We start from the raw sequence: 23869 nt of genomic DNA on the forward strand, positions 1-23869 counted from the left end.
ACACTTTAAATCACAAAAATGATCAGCAAGTCAAGATCTACTAACTAGTCTAATTTTGTCGATATAATTAAGTAGACTGTGACTCTTTATAGGAGTGATTGCCCTAAAATGAGGATTTTTTTTATCCTCTTTTGTGTTTTGAGCAAAAACTAAAGAAGATAGAGAGAAACTAAACAGACTAAATGATCAGCAATACAAGATCAACAAAACAGAGATTTTTGTCATGAATTCTATTCTCGTCTACAATGTTGGAGCGTGTCCTTTGTTGAATATGCACATAGACCAAGGTGAGCGACTAGAGCCTCTAGTTTAAAATAAGCCATTAGAGAGTTTTAACCAAAATTTGAAACCCGATGAATGTTTAAACTAGTTATATTAGTATCATGTGGGATATTTGTATTTGTTAATGAGCATATTTGCCAAAGCTATCATATGAAATAGTACCAAATCATTTAATGAGTTTTGGGAACTTCTTAGGTTGGCAAAAAATAGATCTTAAACTCTAGAACTGCTAATTAGTATTCTCGAATTAGCTACAGAAATTATATCACACATTGGAGTAGAAATATAGCTACCAAAAGTATATTAAGTAGAGGAGTTAGTTACTCTTCTAGTTGTCTCAGTCAAAATAATTATTATAGATAACTGAATTTCTGCTTTAAAAATGTTAAACATTGTGGAATAAATCAAGACTTATTTAATGAGAGTAAAAGTTAGCAAGAAAATCCAATCATTCATTTTGTTTATGAACGATAATTGACTATAAAACCAATAATAATTATAACAAATATTTTTATGCCCACCCTGTAGCGGAGGGGGCATTAAGTTTTACCCTTGTCCGTCTGTACGTCCGTACGTACGTCCCAAAGTTGGTTTCCGTTCTCTAACTGTAGTTTGCCTCAACCAAATGTTATGAAACTTATACACAATGCTTATTACCACAAAACACAGGTCGAGTTTGAATTTCGGTTGCGTCACTTAATTCGTTATAGAGTTATGCCCTTTACAAATTGAAAAATTGCTGAATTTTTGGTTTCTATTCTCTAACTTTAGTTTGCCTCAACCAAATGTTATGAAACTAATATACACTATGCTTACTACCAAAAAAAAAAACAGATCGAGTTGGAATTTCAGTTGCATCACGTCTACTGTTCTAGAGTTATGCCCCTTTACAAATGGAAAAATAAGGGAAATTTTTCATTTCTGTTCTCTTTCTTTAGTTTGCCTCAACCAAATGTTATGAAACTTATTCACAATGCTTATTACCAAAAAAACACAGATTGAGTTTGAATTTCGGTGGCGTCACATCTACCGTTCTAGAGTTATGCACAGTGCTTATTCCCAGGGAACTCAGATCAAGTACAAATTTAGGTAGCGTCACTTTTACCGTTTATGTTATGTCCTATTATAACGTTGTATGCAAGCGGGGGCATCATCTGTGTCCATGGGGATACATTCCCCATTTATTTTTTTTTGTTATAAATATTGCTAATTTTAACCAGAAGAACTCTATTTTTTTGTTTTTTTGCTCTCCATTCCTTTTAAGTTCTGACCTTAATCCCAGTAATCTTCAGGTCTTATCAATTTTTCCTATTCTTAATATGCTTGAAATATTTGCCACTGTGTTCAGCAAGAATGATGAAATTAAAGAAAAATGAACAAAAAACAAAAGGTTTAAAAGTAACACTTTTCCTGCAGTGTCTTTCCTAATGGATTAAATGCACTAGTGTAAAAATTACATGACTGGTTTTCATGAGTCTTATTTCAATTTGAAAAAACATATATGTGTAAAGATGAAATACAAAACTAGGGTAATTCATTTTTTACAGCTGAATGAAAGTATTGTTAATATGCACATACTAAATATGAAAATAGAAAAGATAGTAACTTCAGTTGATAAAAGTACTGATGCACAGAAAAGGTTGTCTTCCTAGAATGTACATGGGTAGAATCAAAGGAGGTCATTTTAATTTATATCATGCTTAGACATTGTCTTGTTTCACAGACGTTGCTAGGTAATGAAAAAGCAGGGTAACACTTTCTGTTTTGGATTCCAAGCATTTAAGAAGTTTGTCTGGTGGAAGGGGGGAATATACAACATGATTTATTACGTAATAAATGTCCTCATATCATTTGATATGAAAGCTATTAGTTTGGTAATAACTGGGTATACAACTTTTAAATCCTCGTCAAGTAGCATTTGATGACAGATATTAGACACTCAGTATTGTTGTAAATCTTTTGAAAATCATTTGTAGTAACTTCCATTCCTCTTCAAACACTCATCACACACCAAATAAAGTCAATACTTAATGGTAGAAAAAGATAAATTGAGGCGAATTTATGCAGCTAGATTACAGATTGATATGAAAATCATTGATTCATTACAATGGTTTAGGTCTACAGCAGTTTAAACATTGGTGCACACATATTAATTTGTTGGTATTAAAACATTTCCATACAGATTGTATTTTGCCAGAGATCACCCTTATAGGAGATTATGTCATTTGTTTTCTGGTGGATAGTTCTCTCATTGGCAATCATACCATATCTTCTTTTTTTTGCAGTTAGAATTAACATACAATCTCAGATAACATATTTTAGACTCATGGAATGTTTTGAAACTTTGAAATAAGCTTCTTCAATATCAAGAAATAGCTTTTGATGAAAAAAGTTCGAACTTTTGGGATTTTGTTCTGTATTTAACAGTTAAATGGTCTTAGTTCTTGGCAACAACATTACACTTTTACACTGATAGCAGCAATAGCAGGCGAGACACTGTAGAATCTTTTACAATTTTTTTTATTATATTTGGACCCAGTTACTATAGATTTATTATTTGTTGCGATTTTGGAAAAATGAGCAAAAATGTGTGATTTATTATTGTGATTTCAGGAAAAGCTGAATACATATATATGTATCAGATATCCGAATGGGAGTTCTTATTATTGCGTTATTCACCCAGTCGCATTAATAAAAATCTCACAATAATTTCTGAATTTACAGTTACATGTTTGAAAAGATTCATTGCTGAATTTATATTGATAATTTTATGTGAATTCTAATAAATTCTATTGACACACCTATAGTCAGGGGAATTGGGCCTGAACCCCCTTAAAAACAAAAAAAATATGATTAAACTTGATGTTCAGATTGAAGTTTTGATTGTTATAGTCATCACCTCATGACCCCAAATATCTCCCATGAGAAACTACCTGGCTATGGGGTTGATTGAAATTTACAAATCATAATATGTTTGAAGTTCTAGCATGTTTCTCCAGTTAGATCATGTAGATAGACTTGTTGGTTGGATTTAAACAGAAATACAGTATTTCAGTGCCACTTACCTAAAATGATAGTATTTTCTCTTCACTAATATTTATACTTTTAGTTTTATTTTAACAGTTACGCCAGGCATCAGAGAACAAAAGAAGACAAAGTTTTGAAAACCCAGAAAACATTGAAAAGTAAGTGGAATTACAGATAGAATTAAGAATTTTCTTTAGTAAGGCCTAGATGCTCCTGACTGTTTAAACTCAGGGCTTCAGTATCCAACATTGTTTCAGTATGGTATGATGTAAAAAAAAATATTTTGGCTAGAATGCAATTAATTTTCTATATCTGTTTAACATACAAAATGATTCATTTTCGTTCTGTCTTTTAAAAAAGGCTTAAGGTAATTTTTCTTCGTAAAAAAACCATTTTAAATTCGCTTCAAATTAACATGACAAACCTATATAAACATTTTTACAAAAGAATCAATTCAAGACAACTTTCTAAGACTTGGAAGTATTGAAGATGAATGTACAGCTTTTCCCATGAAATCTTTTCTGAAACTGAATCTTGACTGAAACTATAAGATATTTCTTTATTGAAAAGAATTTAAAACTAACACACATTATTTATTAAGATATTCTCCCTAGCTTTGGGGAGGTACTTGTTTGGTGCAGTGCTTTGTTGAGTAGTAAGCAGAGAGTTATTTATTATTTGAATATTATTTAATTTTGGGCCTTATATAGTTTGCTATGCAGTATGGGGTTCGATCACTGTTGAAGGATATACGTTGACCTTTAGTTTCTAACTTCAACCTCATTTGGTCTATGGTGGAGCGTTGTCTCATTTGCAATCATACCACATCTTATTTTTAAGTTTACTTATGATTCATAATTCCATGAATGTGTATAGGCTTTTGCAGTATTTTGAAAGGAACAGGTTAATACAATATAATTAAGATGTTAAGGTAGAAACATTGACTCTTTTTAATCTTTGATGATGGAAAATATTGATAAATTCTTTTCCAAACAATATATATTGTAAGGGAAGCAACTCTATTTACATTTAGACATGGGTACAGTATGGTGTAAAATTTGTACAACAAACATATATTGTAAGGGAAGCAACTCTATTTAGACATTGGTACAGTAGAGTGACCTCATCCTGATTGTTCTTATAAGTTAGATCATTGAATATTCACAGGACCTCCATCCCAATTGTTCTTATAAGTTAGAGCATTGAATATTCACAGTACTTCTATCCCAATTGTTCTTATAAGTTAGAGCATTGAATATTTACAGGACCTCCATCCTGACTGTTCTTATAAGTTAGATCATTGAATATTCACAGTACCTCCATCCCAATTGTTCTTATAAGTTAGATCATTGAATATTCACAGAACTTCCATCCCAATTGTTCTTATAAGTTAGATCATTGAATATTCACAGGACCTCATCCTGACCTTTCTTATAAGTTAGAGCATTAAATATTCACAGGACCCCCATCCTGACTGTTCTTATAAGTTAGATCATTGAATATTCACAGTACCTCCATCCCAATTGTTCTTATAAGTTAGAGCATTGAATATTCACAGGACCTCCATTCTGATTGTACTTATAAGTAAGAGCATTGAATATTCACAGGACCTCATCCTGACTGTTCTTATAAGTTAGAACATCTAATACTCACAGGACCTCATCCTGATTGTTCTTATAAGTTAGATCATTGAATATTCACAGTACCTCCATCCCAATTGTTCTTATAAGTTAGAGCATTGAATATTCACAGGACCTCCATTCTGATTGTACTTATCAGTAATAGCATTGAATATTCACAGGACCTCATCCTGACTGTTCTTATAAGTTAGAGCATTGAATATTCACAGGACCTCCATCCTGACTGTTCTTATAAGTTAGATCATTGAATATTCACAGTACCTCCATCCCAATTGTTCTTATAAGTTAGAGCATTGAATATTCACAGGACCTCCATCCTGACTGTTCTTATAAGTTAGATCATTGAATATTCACAGAACTTCCATCCCAATTGTTCTTATAAGTTAGATCATTGAATATTCACAGGACCTCATCCTGACCTTTCTTATAAGTTAGAGCATTAAATATTCACAGGACCCCCATCCTGACTGTTCTTATAAGTTAGATCATTGAATATTCACAGTACCTCAATCCCAATTGTTCTTATAAGTTAGAGCATTGAATATTCACAGGACCTCCATTCTGATTGTACTTATAAGTAAGAGCATTGAATATTCACAGGACCTCATCCTGACTGTTCTTATAAGTTAGAACATCGAATACTCACAGGACCTCATCCTGATTGTTCTTATAAGTTAGATCATTGAATATTCACAGTACCTCCATCCCAATTGTTCTTATAAGTTAGAGCATTGAATATTCACAGGACCTCCATTCTGATTGTACTTATCAGTAATAGCATTGAATATTCACAGGACCTCATCCTGACTGTTCTTATAAGTTAGAGCATTGAATATTCACAGGACCTCCATCCTGACTGTTCTTATAAGTTAGATCATTGAATATTCACAGTACCTCCATCCCAATTGTTCTTATAAGTTAGAGCATTGAATATTCACATGACCTCCATTCTGATTGTACTTATAAGTAAGAGCATTGAATATTCACAGGACCTCATCCTGACTGTTCTTATAAGTTAGAGCATTGAATATTCACAGGACCTCATCCTGACTGTTCTTATAAGTTAGAACATTGAATACTCACAGGACCTCATCCTGATTGTTCTTATAAGTTAGATCATTGAATATTCACAGTACCTCCATCCCAATTGTTCTTATAAGTTAGAGCATTGAATATTCACAGGACCTCCATTCTGATTGTACTTATAAGTAAGAGCATTGAATATTCACAGGACCTCATCCTGACTGTTCTTATAAGTTAGAGCATTGAATATTCACAGGACCTCTATCCTGACTGTTCTTATAAGTTAGATCATTGAATATTCACAGTACCTCTATCCCAATTGTTCTTATAAGTTAGAGCATTGAATATTCACAGGACCTCATCCTGACTGTTCTTATAAGTTAGAGCATTGAATATTCACAGTACCTCCATCCCAATTGTTCTTATAAGTTAGATCATTGAATATTCACTGGACCTCATCCTGACTGTTCTTATAAGTTAGAGCATTGAATATTCACAGTACCTCCATCCCAATTGTTCTTATAAGTTAGAGCATTGAATATTCACAGGACCTCCATTCTGATTGTACTTATAAGTAAGAGCATTGAATATTCACAGGACCTCATCCTGACTGTTCTTATAAGTTAGAACATCGAATACTCACAGGACCTCATCCTGATTGTTCTTATAAGTTAGATCATTGAATATTCACAGTACCTCCATCCCAATTGTTCTTATAAGTTGGAGCATTGAATATTCACAGTACCTCCATCCCAATTGTTCTTATAAGTTAGAGCATTGAATATTCACAGGATCTCCATTCTGATTGTACTTATAAGTAAGAGCATTGAATATTCACAGGACCTCATCCTGACTGTTCTTATAAGTTAGAACATCGAATACTCACATGACCTCATCCTGATTGTTCTTATAAGTTAGATCATTGAATATTCACAGTACCTCCATCCCAATTGTTCTTATAAGTTAGAGCATTGAATATTCACAGGACCTCCATTCTGATTGTACTTATCAGTAATAGCATTGAATATTCACAGGACCTCATCCTGACTGTTCTTATAAGTTAGAACATCGAATACTCACAGGACCTCATCCTGATTGTTCTTTTACGTTAGATCAGTGAATATTCACAGTACCTCCATCTCAATTGTTCTTATAAGTTAGAGCATTGAATATTCACAGTACTTCCATCCCAATTGTTCTTATAGGTTAGATCATTGAATATTCACAGGACCTCATCCTGACTGTTCTTATAAGTTAGAGCATTGAATATTCACAGGATCTCCATCCTGACTGTTCTTATAAGTTAGATCATTGAATATTCACAGTACCTCCATCCCAATTGTTCTTATAAGTTAGAGCATTGAATATTCACAGGACCTCCATCCTGACTGTTCTTATAAGTTAGATCATTGAATATTCACAGTACCTCCATCCCAATTGTTCTTATAAGTTAGAGCATTGAATATTCACAAGACCTCTATCCCTATTGTTCTTATAAAATTAGAGCATTGAATATTCACCGGACCTCATCCTGACTTTTCTTATTATATGAGCATTGAATATTCACAGGACCTCCATCTTGACTGTTATTATAAGTAAGATCATTGAATATTCACAGGACCTCATCCCAATTGTTCTTATAAGTTAGAGCATTTAATATTTACAGGACCTCTATCCCTATTGTTCTTATAAGTAAGAGCATTGAATATTCACAGGACCTCTATCTTAATTGTTCTTATAAGTAAGAACATATCTTGTTATTACTCAAATTTGCTTCATTGGATCTTCCTGTTATTTTTAAATTGTGTTTGGTTAAAGGAAGACAACCTTCCTTTTTTAATTTTACAATTTTTAATTTAATTAATACATTTTGATTGAAAACATGTTGACAGTCTGAACATGTTTCATGATAACACAGATTTGTTTTATTTGATATTTTAAATTGTCCATTTAGAATTATTGGACTTTTATTTGTTTTAAGATAGGTCATTTGTTTTTTGTTCTTTCTTTTAACTAATTCCATTATTTTGTATTACAATCTTTCAATCAGTAAGAGCTACTCCCTTTTAGATTTTGAATTTTTCAGATTTATTGTATAGTTATAGGACTTAAATGATTGAAATAAGGGGGTGGGTGTATTATGTGTTCACCAAATATAGTAGTTAACTGTGTAAAATCTTTTTTAGAATTGCAGGGTTTTATGTACTTGAATCACTTGAAAATCAGTTGAGTTTTTATTTTTTTCTTACCAATATTCTTTTGAAACAATTCAAAAAATTCCTGCAAAAAGTAAGTAATGTTAAGAATGGTTACTTGGTGTTATCCTGAAAAATCTCTACAAAGCTTTTTTTGTGTGTGACTAAGCTATAGATGCTAAGAATATTTAGCCTTAAGTAATTCACCTATCCTGACAAGCTTTAAATAGTTTCCTTAGATTTTGTTGCTAAAAACAAAAGCTACAAATTAAGAAATATTTAATAAAATTGTCATATCTTTAACAAACATTTCAATTAGAATTAACTTTTAAAGCTTTGTATGTTCAATAAAAAGTAAAAATGTTATGAAATAAGTGCTTTTGGCAACACGACCTAGCGACACACGTTGAGTTAACCCGTCTGATTGAGATGTAAGGATTTAGATAACATAACACTATCATCTTCAATGTTTAAGTTTGGTAGAAAAAGTTGATCCTAATGGCTTCCAAATAAGCTGACTTTTGAAATTTATGGCACATGTTGTCAATATAGGGATAAGTTTGTAGTCTTATTAATTTCTGGTGAATTTTTGTAGGGATTTTAAATTATTTGATTTTGTCTTTTGGGACTTTGAATCTATGGGTATAATCAAGTTTATGACTGTAAACTTTGCACATTTGTTAGGATATTCTGAAAAGGCATGATTCACCAAAGGTTCTGTTGATTTTTATGTACTTGCAGTTGTAGTGAATTTACAATATGCATGTGATCATTAATTATAACACAAAAATGTAGAATGTATAGCAACACCAACTGTCTATATACTAAATGAACAAAATAAAGACGGAAAATTAAACTTATGAGATCTATTAACCAAAATACAGGAAAAATAGAAAGAGGAAAATAAAAATATGCAGTTTAGATATTTACTGTGGCATTAACCAAATCTGTAGAAATAAAGAGAAAAAAAATTTATGTTCTTGTGAGATTTATTGTGACATTTACTATATCTGGAGAAATAGAGAGAAAAAAACAGTATGTTCATGTAAGATTTATGGTGACATTAACAAAATCTGTAGAAATAGAGAGAAAAATCCACAGTTTTGAATTGCGAGATTTACTATGTCAGACATAAACTGTATCTATGGTAATTGGAAGAAAAATAAGCATTATGACATGGATAATATATATTGGGACTTTAAATGGATCTTCAAATACAATATATTTTTTTAGTTGAGTATAATATAAATTGAAGACTCTTGTGACTAAAAATTTAAACGAAGATTGAATAAGGAGGAAAAGAATAAAAAATATTGAAGAGAAATTTTAAATACTTTGACTGCAAGAAATTTAAAATTCTTATTCATTTAAATTTTTTAAGTAGTTTTGTTTAGTTTTGTATTTATACGATATTACAAGAGATTTTTTTACTTGTCATTGTGGTAGATGTGAAATACAACAATAATACAATACCAGTGTAGCAAGCCGTTCCTAATTATTGACATATTTGAATGCAAGGAGGTGTAATCATTTTATTTTTATTGTAAACTTCATTGTAAGCACTGAAGACCTGTGAACAACTTGTAATAAACCACCATCATCATTTAAATTTATTTGTAACACGAGAATTTTGTTCCAAATTTAGTTGCCAGTGAGTGAAGTCACATAGAGACTTAATTTTAAAAGTTTTCCGACTGATTACAGGGTTTTTGTAAAGGCTGTTCACATGATATATAGTTCATAAAAACATTAACAGTTACTTTTTCTCAGGCATAGATATACAAGTTGCTAATTTGCAGATTAATGTGTATATTTTTTCTAATATATTTCTGGAAATAATACTATTTTCTGTAACAAGTTGAAAACAACAGTTTGGACCAAATTTGGGTTTGAAAAAGTGGAATTTGCTTAGTATTCATGAATGAAAAATTCATTCATAAAATTCTAAAAGAAAATTTAGAAATGGAAAGAAGATATTCAGAATCTACTGGGAAAAGTTTGTCAAAATTCAGAACTTCAACATCTCAACCAAATACATCGCAAAGTTTGTCCAGGAAACTATCATCACAGCTTAGTAACCAGGAAATAAGCCACAAAGGTATTCTGAAAGTCAAACAAAGAGCCAAAACAGCACCACATGTTTCATCACTCAATGTTAAAGAAAGTGATAGTAGTTCTGAGGAAGATTCCAATTTTGTTATGATTACCTCATTGCTATTTCATAAGTTAGTGGCACAAAGACAAAACCGTCAATTAAGGAGAGATTACTCCACTGATTCTGATGATGAGTGGTAAGAATATTTTTAATTCTCATTCTGGTAACCAGGTTGTCTCGCCTTTTTTGAGTCAAAAATCAAGACTTATATGCTGTTTCTGACGGCATTAGAGGTGTTATTGGCGGCGGTGGCATCAACAATGTATTAGTTTGTGATTAGGTCAGTTTATGGGGAACCACTTGTGGTAGGTCAACAATATTTGGTTTGCAGTTGTATTACCATTGGCACGTCTCATTTTGGCCTTGCCCCCTCAGTCATGGTTTATTGACTTTGAAACTTTTGCTTACTTTACATGTATTAGTTTGTGATTAGGTCAGTTTAAAAGGGACCTATAGCGGTAGGTCAATGATATTTGGTATGTAGATGCATTAGTATTGGATCATCTCATTTCCATGGAGATTATTCAACCCCGTCACTCCAGTCATGGACTATTGACTTTGAAACTTTTGCTTACTTTACATGTATTGTTTTGTGATTAGGTCAGCTTAAGGGGAACCACTAGTGGTAGGTCAATGATATTAGTATGTAGAAGCATTAGCAGTGGCACATCTCATTTCCATGGAAATTATTTGGCTCTGGCCCCTCAGTTATGGTCTATTGACTTTGAATGTTTTGCATAGTTTACATGTATTCAGGTTTTATGTCATTTTTAGCTCACCTGGCCCAAAGGGCCAAGTGAGCATTTCTCATCACTTGGTGTCCGTCGTCCGTCGTCGTTGTCGTTAGCTTTTTACAAAAATCTTCTCCACTGAAACCACTTAGCCAAATTTAACCAAACTTGGCCACAATCATCATTAGGGTATCTAGTTTAAAAAATGTGTCCGATGACCCCGCCAACCAACCAAGATGGGCGCCATGGCTAAAAATAGAACATAGGGGTAAAATGTAGATTTTGGCTTATATCTCTGAAACCAAAGCATTTAGAGTAAATCTGACAAAAGGTTAAAACTGATTATCAGGTCAAGATCTATCTGCCCTGAAATTTTCAGACAAATCTGACAACCTGTTGTTGGGTTGCTGCCCCTGAATTGGTAATTTTAAGGAAATTTTGCCGTTTTTGGTTAATATCTTGAATATTATTATAGATAGAGATAAACTGTGAACAGCAATAATGTTCAGCAAAGTAAGATCTACAAATAAGTTGTCATGACCAAAATTGTCAGTCGACCCCTTTAGGAGTTATTGCCCTTAATAGTCAATTTTTAACAATTTTTTGTAAATTTTTGTAATCTTTTACAAAAATCTTCTTCTCTGAAACTCCTGAGACAAATTTAACCATACTGGGCCATAATCATTATTAGGGTATCTAGTTTAAAAAAAGTGTCTGATGACCCCGCCTTCCAACCATCATGGCCGACTTGGTTAAAAATAGAACATAGGGGTAAAATGCAGTTTTGGTTTATATCTCTGAAACTAAAGCATTTAGAGCAAATCTGACAGGTGGCAAAAATGTTCATCAGATTTAGATTTATCTGCCCTGAAATTTTCAGACGAATCCGACAACCAGTTGTTGGGTTGCTGCCCCTGAGTTAGTAATTTTACAAAAATTTTGCAGTTTTTTGTTATTATCTTAGATATCATTATAATATCTAATATCTAATACTATTAATTATGATTTTAACCTTATTTTACATGATTTCCAAAGCATCAGTAAATACAGGTGAGCGACACAGGCTCTTAAGAGCCTCTAGTTGCAAATGTAAAGAATATTTCAGCAAAAATATTTGTTGGAGAGGTGTGGCGCCATTGTTAGTATTTCAGAAAACTGTCATAAGTTTTGCCAAATTATGCAAAAAATCAGGTTTTAATGAAATTCAGCTGCATTTACGATGTCACTAATACACCTCTAATGAAGCAATTGGTGAAAATCTTCCTCTATTTGAAATAACTAAAACATATGTTATCATCAAATTTCACTATATTAAAGTAAAATTTTCAGATATTTCTGGCCAAATTTATGAGTTAGTGAGCCAACTCCTTTTCTAAAAGACAAAATAATTGAAGAAATAGATTTTCAGAACTGGCAGACATTTTTTTTGGGGGGATGGAGTTTTTTTCTTGACAAGAACCTATGGAACAACTATTTGCGGGACCTGTTGCAAGGCAAATTTTTTTCCCTATCAAATACACCCTTTTTTTCCAATGACATTCTAAAATCTGCCCATCATCCTGATCGACTCTCTACTGCAGGACCTACTTTTTGTATGTATTGTTCTCGTCCTCAACATGCATGCAATGTTTGTCACTGGACTTAAAGAAAATAAAATCAGTCAATTTATTTTTTTATGAATGTATGTTGATATTCTCATATAACCAATAAAAATGTACATTGATATTCTCATATAACCAGTACAAATGAACATTGATATTCTCATATAACCAATAAAAATGTACGTTGATATTCTCATATAACCCGTACAAATGTACGTTGATATTCTCATATAACTTGTACAAATGTATGTTAATATTCTCATATAACCAGTACAAATGTACATTGATATTCTCATATAACCAGTACAAATGTATGTTGATATTCTCATATAACTTGTACAAATGTACATTGATATTCTCATATAACCAGTACAAATGTACATTGATATTCTCATATAACCAGTACAAATGTACGCTGATATTCTCATATAACCAGTACAAATGTACATTGATATTCTCATATAACCAGTACAAATGTATGTTGATATTCTCATATAACCAGTACAAATGTATGTTGATATTCTCATATAAACAGTACAAATGTACATTGATATTCTCATATAACCAGTACAAATATATGTTGATATTCTCTTTAACTTGTACAAATGTACGTTGATATTCTCATATAACCAGTACAAATGTACATTGATATTCTCATATAAACAGTACAAATGTATGTCGATATTCTCATATAACTTGTACAAATGTACGTTGATATTCTCATATAACCAGTACAAATGTACGTTGATATTCTCATATAACTTGTACAAATGTACGTTGATATTCTCATATAACTAGTACAAATGTAAGTTGTTACTCTCATATAACAATTACATATATATATACTCTTTAATATTTGCATATAACCAGTACAAATGTACGTAGATATTTTCAGATAACAAGTACAAATGTACGTAGATATTTTCAGATAACAAGTACTTGTTCATTATAAAGATAAGGAAATGAGGTATGATTGTCAATGAGACAACTATCCACCAAAGTTCAAATAAAGTGGATTTAAGCAATCATAGGCAACTGTACGGCCTTCAACAATGAGAAAAACCCATACCGTATAGTCGGCTTTAAAAGACCCCGGCATGAAAAATATGAAACAATTCAATTGAGAAAACTAGCAGCCTAATTTATAACTAAACAATTAACGAAAAACAAATATGACAGACATGAACCAACGACAACCACTGAACTACAGGCTCCTGACTTGGGACAAGCACATAAAAAATGTGGCGTGGTTAAACATATTTGTGAGTGCTCAACCCTCCCCCTAACCGGGGACAAACTATAAAAATCAGTTGAAAAATGTATACTCTTTGATATTTTCATATAACCAGTACAAATGTACTTTGATATTCTCAGATAACAAATACATGTATACTCTTTGATATTCTCATATAACCAGTACAAATGAAGGAAAATATTCTCAGATACATAAACACACTTTGTTATCGCTATTTTGTGTATTTTCCTTTGATCTTTTTATGCCCCTGCCGTAGCGGAAAGTGTTACTTTTGTTCGTTTGTACGTCCCTACGTATGTAGGTCCCGAAATTGGTTTCGGTTCTCTAACTTTAGTTTGTCTCAACCAAATGTTATGAAACTTATACACAATGCTTATTCTCACAAAACACAGATCACGTTAGAATTTGAGTGGCATCACTTTTGCCTTTCTAGAGTTATGCCCTTCACAAATGGAAAAATTGCTGAACTTTTCGTTTATGTTCTCCAACTTGAGTTTGCCTACCAAACGTTATGACACTTATACACAATGCTTATTACCACAAAACTCAGATCAAGTTGGAATTTGGGTGGCGTCACATTTACCGTTCTTGAGTGATGTCCCTTTATAATGTTATATGCAAGCGGGGGCATCATCTGTGTTCCATGGACACTTTCTCTATTTATTTTGTGATAATTTTTCATATCATGCTACTTGCTTGAGATAGAAAATTATCGCAAAAACTGAGGGGGCATGTGTTGTTGACGTCATAGGTAAAATAACAATAAACAGATTATTAATGGTCTTTCAAACTTGAGGATGTTTCTCGCCCTTGATGAGATTGTAACTTAGAAACACATGCTCACTAAAAAAACATTGATAATCTTTAAATATTTGCATATGTATGTTGATATTCTCATAAAACAAGTATATATGTACTGTTTCATATTCCTAGATAACCAATGCAAATGTTTTTGCAAGCCTAATATATGCATTTTTGTCATATCTTTACAACACTTCTGTCTATGTCCAAATTACACTCACAAATGACATAAGAACAAAGTAAATGTGAGTTTTAACTAAAAGGTCCTCTGAACCTTTTGTTAGGTTTTTCTTTTTCTTCTGTTAGTGAAATAATTGTAGTCGTTTTTGAAGAATTAGTCATTTTATCTTTACTTGCAAATACATTATTTTAATTTTAGTGGTATTTATTTAAATCCTATCAGTGTAGATATTATAATTGATTGTTATGTTTGATCTGTAAAGATATGTATTGATTACAGATAATTGGTCTTCTCACCTATGACAGTGATAGGAATTTGTGATCAGATAGCTCAAATAGGAAGATTAATTTAGAGTTATCTCCCATAACAATAATTGGAATGCTCATTTTATAGAACAAAGTTTGTCTTATGTAGTTTCTATTTAAGTTTTATTTCACAATACTTGTGTTCAGCCTAGAGCTAGTTTTTGTGAAAAATATATTAGGGGTCTCCCACTGATATTTCGAGAGGTAATTGACACATATTCTTATAAAAAAATCGAGAAAAAAAAACTGAATGTTTTAAATCCCCTGAATCCATAAAATCTAGCACTTTATTTTGTTACTGCTATACAACATGGCTATTATTTTGAAAGGAAACAGATGTAATGAGGAGTTCATCAGCTCAAAATCAATATCATTTTCATGAATACAGTAAAATCATATACACACAATGATAGCTGTCATTTATAATGCATCAATAATTAATTAAACTATACATTTTAAGCTGTTTTCCAATAATTACAATACTGTAAATACGTGATTGACAGTTGTCAATGTTTTGACAGATATTGTACATAATCTTTTAATTATCAAATATAGTGGCAAAGATAAAACACAGACAATTTTACTCAGCTTTCATATAAAGACAATATTATAAATATTTAATCTTTTCTTTACTGTCATATACTTTTGTATTTTCTTTCTTAAAAAATAAGTCCTTATAATTTTATTGAAATCATAAAACCTTTTCTGAATTCCCCATCACAAACATATTGGTTTTCATATGAAAATTTTATAGTGATTTAAATGACTTTTTCTTTTCAAATTGTACAGCATGGGTGGATAGACTTTTTAATTTATTTTTATGAATATAAGATGGATTGCATGATAGATTTTAATATAAAATTTATTTAGCCTTATTATAAGATTTTCTTTGAGAAAATTCTCTTCCAATACATGTCAAATTTGGAGTTATGTTGACGATTTTTACAAAAGTATAACAGATTTAAATCTCTAGTTGTGATTCTATATCAGTACCACACAAAGATTTACTTAAGAAATGTGAATGTTTTTAATCACTGGTACTGTTATGTTACCGCTATGTAAACATGGACTGTATTATAAAAGAAAAAGAAAAGTATTTATCTTTCATTGATAAGTTCTTGTATAATCTTTTCTACCCATTGACCTACGTAACATTCGTGCATTTTATATTATACAATACAAATATCAACAAATTTCAAGCTGTGATACAAAATTCTAAAATATAATCAAATAGTAAACTGTATGGAATATCAATTCTAATGTAATGTTGTTTGTAATGCTAATTTTGATTGGACAATGTCAAATATTTGCTTCTCCTGACAGCGAAGCTGTAGTGACACATTTGGATCACTTCTGTCATTTTCCGTTGCTGTCCGGGTCACACTTTATGCAAACTGCTGAAAAACAGCTGGACAGAATTCAACCACAATTTCTCAGAGACATGAACTAGTGAACCTGCTATTTGCTGATATAAGTGATTTTGGGGGATTTACATACCAAAACACAGACTGTCGTTTCTGCTTTTATAATTAAGACGACTTGATACATGTCTTCCTTGGAAGACTAGGGCATTTTAAGGGTCCACACATACTCATGATCAGTTTCAGACATTTTCTTATTATATACTACTTCAACAGAAGGAAATGGCATTTGTAAATAGAAAGAGAAGAATTTAATGTATATTTATGCTGATGTACGATTCATGTAGTTGACTTGACTTCAGCATGTCTTTAAAATAAAAATCTAACTCAGTTATTAAATGAACATTGCAAATTTCAATGTATGAGTCAAATTCTAAAATACCAATGTCAGCGAGAAGTTGAGAAATTGAATAGAATATTTTTAGTGCAATCTTTGGTTAAGACATAGGCGTACATATTTGTCAGCTTTTTAAACCTCCAAAGTAAAAAATCTTCCTTCTTGTGAAAACTTTTTAGGAGTAGATTTGTACTTAAATTAATTTAACATTTTTCTTAACATTTTATCTTACCTTTTGCTATTAAATTTATTATGTTTCATTATAGATTTAATAGCAAAAGTTATATTGTTATAAATAAATATTATATTTACTGGTTTCACTTTAAAAAAAGGGACACAACTTATCAAATCATTCAAAGATAGCAATGGTGAAATTAATGCTAAGTTGTGTCCCTTAATTTCACCATTGCTAGCTTTGGATGATTTGATAAGTTGGTGTTATGGCAAGCAGCCATAAAACACTATATAGACAACTGACATGAAATGGATGATATAAATTGAACATGAATTGATATGGGAATTGGTAGTTGATGGGTACAAATCTTGACTGCAGGACATATAGGAAATATATAAATATCTGAAGTGTATGCCAATTCAGGCCAAAAACTTTGAAAACAGGGGCAGGAGATGGGGCAAAACTATGACTGCCCCCACCCCCACCCCCACCCCCAACTCATTTGGCAAAAAAAATATTTGAATATTAAAAAATGGAAATGAAAGAGGACACTGACTAACTTTAAGACTTTTAGACTTTAGAATTTAGAAAAGCCTTTTTCTTTCTTTTGCTAGTCACTTTCAGAAGTTTGTCACCCCCACTTTTGGTCTGCTCCTATGCCACTGATAGTGAAGTATTCAAATATTAATGTCTCACCACCAATACCAGAAGATAAGATGATCTACACAGGGATTTATCTCTCATCACTAAAACCAATAAGACATGGTGATTTACACAAGGATTTATCTCTCATCACCAAAACCAGTTAGATATGGTGATCGACACAAGGATTTATCTCTCACCACCAAAACCAGTAAGATATGGTGAACTACACAAGGATTTATATCTCATCACCAAAACCAGTAAGATATGTTGATCTACACAAGCATTTATATCTCATCACCAAAACCAGTAAGATTTGGTGATCTACACAAGCATTTATCTCTCATTATCAAAACCAGTAAGATATGGTGATTTACACAAGCATTTATCTCTCATCACCAAAACCAGTAAGATATGGTGATCTACACAAGCATTTATCTCTCATCACCAAAACCAGTAAGATATGGTGATCTGCACAAGCATTTATCTCTCATCATCAAAACCAGTAAGATATGGTGATCTACACAAGCATTTATCTCTCATCATCAAAACCAGTAAGATATATGGTGATCTACACAAGCATTTATCTCTCATTATCAAAACCAGTAAGATATGGTGAACTTCCCAAGAATTAAACTGATCACCATGCCAGTGACAGCATATGGTGATCTACTCAATATCAACAGATTGTGAACTTCACCAGGATTTTTTTTATTACCAACAACACTACCGTCTATATATGGTGACAAACACAAGAAATAATCTCTTATTGTCAGTTGTGGTAATATATGTTGAACTACACAAGGATTCAATTATTAATACCAACAGCAGAAACCTAGGATGAGCTGAACAAAGATTCTACATATCAGAGATAACATATCACTTAGTATCAAATATCACCATTGTATTTTTTGTAAAAAACAAACCATGAGACTGTGAAACAAAATTTAGCAATCATTAATGTCATATTAATGTCTCATTTTAAATATTTTTAGTGAAAAGTAATTCCTGTAGATTTTATAACTGCAAGTATGATGTATGTAATGACATTATCACACAATTACTTGTAATATTACATGTAATTTTCTTTTATGATATGAAAGGAGTCCCTGCTGATTATTGAAATTACCATTGTATGTCTTGTTGTGAGGAACACTTTAACAAACGAGACAATAGTTTTTGTTCAATTCACTGGAGACGAAATATTGTTAAATAGAACTTTAAAAAGACATTTAACTCTTAGCCAAATTATTTCTGTGATAAATATGGATCTATTCAAAAGAAAGTGAACGGTTGAGATAAATTGTTAAAGCTAGGTACCATTTGATAAGAAATAAAGAAATGTCGATCTGTTAACCTCTTAAATTAAAACATTATTCTCATATTTAATATTATTTAAATGAGAAGATATTTGTTTGTTAATTGTGTGATGAGAAAGTCTAGTTTTCTAGTTCAGGAAGGTGTTTTTTAACTACATTAAAAATTGATCCGTTACCGTGTAAATAAGTAAGAGGAATCGTTTAGCTGATTTGTTACTGAGTTTGTTAATAATGACAATGGATAAATTATTCAGAACATACTAAATATTTCACTTTCGCACAAAGTTGGTTGGATTTAAATCCTATACGTACTGATTAGTTTATTTATGTAATAGAGAGATAGTATTGCTTGGATGTGGAGGTTTTTAAATGAACACTGATCATTGTTGTTTTTTAATAGAAGTTTTGGATAATAGTTACTGAAAAGAGAGAACAATTGGAATATGATTATAGGAAAGATAATGTAAAGTTTAGTTCTGTGATAAAAATATAGGATTTATTGTAACTTAGGATATAACATGGCAACGATTGCATTGGTACCCCCTACAGCTGAAGGGAAAAGGAAATCTGTTGCATTTGAAAACTCAGGGTAGGTAATAAAAGTATAAAATTAGTGATGATACATAGCAGTGTACCGTCACTTTCTTGGTTGCTGTCCATATTTCATTAGAGGTAAAGGGGTATAGGGTACATGTATATAAGACATTGTAAAGGTAAAATAAGAATTCCTGATTATATAAAAGGAACCGTGTTATTGCTGTTCCTCATGTTTTCAAGTACAGAAGTTTTAATCGTGGATCGAAAGAACTTTCACACTTCTCAGCTTGATCAAGACAGCCTCAGACATTGACTTAAGCAATACTAATTGCCTACAACATGTACTAAGTGCTACAACTAAGACTCATTTTGACAGAATACCACTAAGATTTATATATTTAGACTTGACAATGGAAAATATAGTTGAGATTGAAACAGTTGAACTGAAAGAATGATTTTAAATCATAACTGAAAATAAATTTAGTAGGATAACATGAGATATTTCCCTATGAACTAACAGTCCATAACAATTTTGTATGAGCTCAAACACAAAGATATGTTTTACTTCTTCCAGCCTGAGAGTAACTCTCTTCATTAAGTGTTTCAAATTTCTGATTTTTATAATTGTGTTTAAGCCTTTTGCATTTATTTGAGGACAAAATAGATTTTGGTGAATATCATTAACTAAACTTTTCTTTCTCATTATGGTTTTTGTTTGATCCTTTTATATATTTTTTTTATCAAGGCAAGGCCTTTTTTAAAGTAGAACACAGTTTTTTTGTTGTTGCAGTGTATATTTTGCAGAGGAAGTAAAACAAAAAAAAATTGTCATACTGCAATTAATAAAGATCAAATACTGTGCAAAGGGGTGTATTTTGAATATAAAGTTAGAATATGTTTGACTTAAATACCCTCCTTTGCACAGTATTTGATCTTTATTAATGTCTTACAAAATGTATTTAATTTAGGATAACCATGTTGATATTAAGTATTCATTCCAATATAAATAAAAGTCAAAATCAAATATTTATATGCTATACACAAAGGTTACTCTGACCAACCCCTATTAACATTTGTTGTGCTTTAGATTGAAAACTTTTATGTTATCATAACATGGAAAAAGTAGTGGTATAAGGGATAAAATATTACCATAACACTTTTTTCCTGCCAAACACTCCAATTCAGCATACAAAATTGCATACCAGATTGTTTTTTAAAATGCCAGTTTTTCAGGGGAAAAGGATTAGGGTTTTGTCAATTAGTTAAATGATAGTATTGTGTTGCTGCTACATTTGTACCAATTGAAAGTGAAAAGGAGATGGTTCCTACAATAAAATCTGACATTGCTGTCAACAAGTGATAGAACAGTTTTGAAATAACAATGAGCTGTTATTATTTGCAATTCAGCTATTTGATAAAGTCTTCTTATAACATGTAGAAGTACAATCCCTGATATTTGAGTATTGTATATCAGTAGATTGGTACTTTGAAATTGTTTTACAGAAGTTACTGAGCATTCATTGATAGGGTATTATTTAGTATGGTTTTACTTGTACATGTACTTGTGCTTTTGTTTTTCATCTGTAATAATGATAGTATAGAGCTTTTTAGCCAGGTTGCAGGAAGTGCAAAACCACCTTATAGTATAGGGATATTGGGAAAATTGGGAAGAGTGGGTACTTCTTTTATGAAATCAACTATTACAGTTTTCAAACCAGATTTTTGAAACTTCATCAATGAATTGCACACATATAAGTTCATTAGTGCCATTTTGCACCTTCTATTTTGTTTTTTGATCTGTTTTATTTTATGGTTTCCTCTTAGCAAATAATGGACTTTGGCCATTTCTTTATATGGAGAGTTACCCATTTTGTATCAGCATCTCCTCCTTAATCCATCCCTTATTAGAATTTATTGAAACTTACTCAGATTTTTTACCATATAATGCATTGTGCATCTCATATTTTGTTTTTTTCTAATCTTTTTTTGTGGTTTCCTTAAGAAAATCAGACTTTGCATTACTTTCTGATGTGGAGGATGGTATCATTTTTTGGCTTTGCTTGCAATACCTCTAGTTTGTACCTGTGTTTTTGTCATCTGCTATAACAATATGGTTGATTAAAGTGCTTCTTCTTAACTGCTTTTTCCATGTTATCTTAGCAAGACATTTCAAGTTTAATCCCATAACATTCAGTGGATGTTTGCATTGCAAAATTAGAACTTGTGACAAGTATGATATGTTATGACCTTGTATACCAGAAAAAAAACCTGTCAAGAGACTGTTCCAAGTATTCAAATGTGAAAACTTGATAAAGCCATGTGCCAAATGTTGTATATAGGTGTATATTTCGAGTATGAAGAACTTTTTTGTTTATTTTACTTCATTTTCAACATTAATCAGGGCAATGTTTATAATTTTTCATATAGAATTATATTTAAAAAATAAACTTCATATTTTCAGATATATAGAGATTAATATTGCAATGATCTTTTGTGCCAATATTTGTTTTATGCTTGAGAGATATTTATGTAAATATTAAATAGCGAGCGTCATAAATTAAATCTAATATCAAAATAATAGGCATATAGTCTTGTCTTCTCTTTTCTATGGCTTATTATACTTTGGTAAATATGGTGATAGATTGTAATGCAATCGCTAATGTAAAAATGATGAATTGGTACAGTGTAATTATAAAATTGTTCGAACACATTTTGACAAGACTTAGGTAAACAGAAAATTTGTTTAGTATTTGTAGAACTTGGTGTTTTTGCATGCATAAAAAGGCAATTCTTCAAAGTATAATTGATAGGTGGGTGTATTTGCATTTCTTAAAAAAGTAGGCCTAATAACTGAATTATCAGTCTACATCAGTATTTTAAAACTAAACTAATGTAAACACTTAAGAAAATTAACATCATCTGTGCAAGATTAAAGGCAATAAAATTCTGGAAATAATGCACTGAAATGATTGAAAACTAAAGTAAGGTCAACTGTCAACCCAATGCATAAGGATGCTTTTTAGATGGATTGACAAGTTTTATTATTTAGAAGTCATGTAACAGCACTAAGGAAGATAATTTAAATTATGATATTTGTTTGTTGTTTGTACTTATTACAGTTTTTCATGATAAATTTTATTCTAGTAATTGATCCTTTAGAAATATTACCGAAACTTGTCTAAGCAGTTAAATTAAGGCCAGATTGTTATTTGAGATATTAAACCCACATGTTTATAACAAAAGACTAAAAGATTTCAAAGAGGTGTTTCTATAAAATTAAGGACTCTGGAGATGTAGTATAATTGCCAATGAGACAACTATCAGCCAATGGCAAAAGGACAACTATAAGGCACTTCAAGGCCTTCAACCTGAGCACAACCCTGACCATATAGTAAGCTATAAAAGGCCCTGACATGATAAAATGTAAAACATTTCAAAGAGAAAACCAACATCCATATATTGATGTATAGAATTTATGTTTTACAAGATATATGAATTATTCAAAAGAAGCCAGTTGCATAACTGTTTTGATAATTTGAAATCCCATTTTAATGAGTCTTTATAGACTGAAGACAATTTAGAAATTAACGTATTGTAAAGACACCTACTGAATTTTTACTTTTTTTCATGGTGTATTAATTTTCACAAATTTTGCATCAGGTTTATTTTCACAAAATAGACTTGGAAAGAAATGCAGCTTGTTTCAGTTAATTGTTAAACAAAGAAATACTAAATTAATCATATGTTACATTAATATATTAAGTCCATTATTTATGTTTTGATATTTTCAGAAATACTGCAAATTTAAATACACATGAATGTATCTGCAATACTAAATTTGCGAAAATAAGAACATGCAAAAAAGAGTACATATACAGTATCTAATATTTAAGTCTGTTTGTTTCCTTTTAGATTAGCTTTTGGTTACTTTTGTTCTGGAATTGCTGTCTCATTGACATATACCCCACATTTCCTTTTATTCACTTATTATTAGCTCACCTGGCCCAACCTGGGCCTTTGAGTCTTTGATCAATTTTTGATATTATGTAAAGTGTCTTAATCTTGAGAGCCTTTTTCATCTTTTTTTTTCCTGAACACTGAACACTGTTTCATATATAAACTTCATTTATTTCACAGTTCCCTTTTCTTTCAAGTTTATGCCAAAAATAAAGCAATATTGTATAAAGTTTGATATTTTACAAGACATAAAAGGCATGGTACCGGTATGGTTTTGTAATTTAA

At 31.2% G+C, this 23869-nt stretch overlaps 1 protein-coding gene across 5 annotated transcripts in view; it reads left to right on the plus strand.

Annotated features, from left to right (window-relative positions):
- The window catches only part of LOC127708648 (WD repeat-containing protein 49-like), a 71699-nt gene that overhangs the window by 14751 nt on the left and 33079 nt on the right, over positions 1-23869 (plus strand). For 2 of the 5 annotated variants that reach the window (XM_052213696.1, XM_052213697.1), the window contains one exon: positions 3406-3467. In XM_052213696.1, coding sequence (XP_052069656.1) covers positions 3406-3467 — 62 coding nt within the window. Of the gene's footprint in view, positions 1-3405; positions 3468-10020; positions 10459-19034; positions 19680-23869 lie in introns of those variants that run through there. The other 3 variants (XM_052213695.1, XM_052213694.1, XM_052213698.1) reach the window with 3 other exon arrangements.

The sequence above is a fragment of the Mytilus californianus genome, unplaced genomic scaffold (genome assembly GCF_021869535.1).
Source record: "Mytilus californianus isolate M0D057914Y unplaced genomic scaffold, xbMytCali1.0.p SCAF_7, whole genome shotgun sequence".
Lineage (NCBI taxonomy): Eukaryota > Metazoa > Mollusca > Bivalvia > Mytilida > Mytilidae > Mytilus > Mytilus californianus.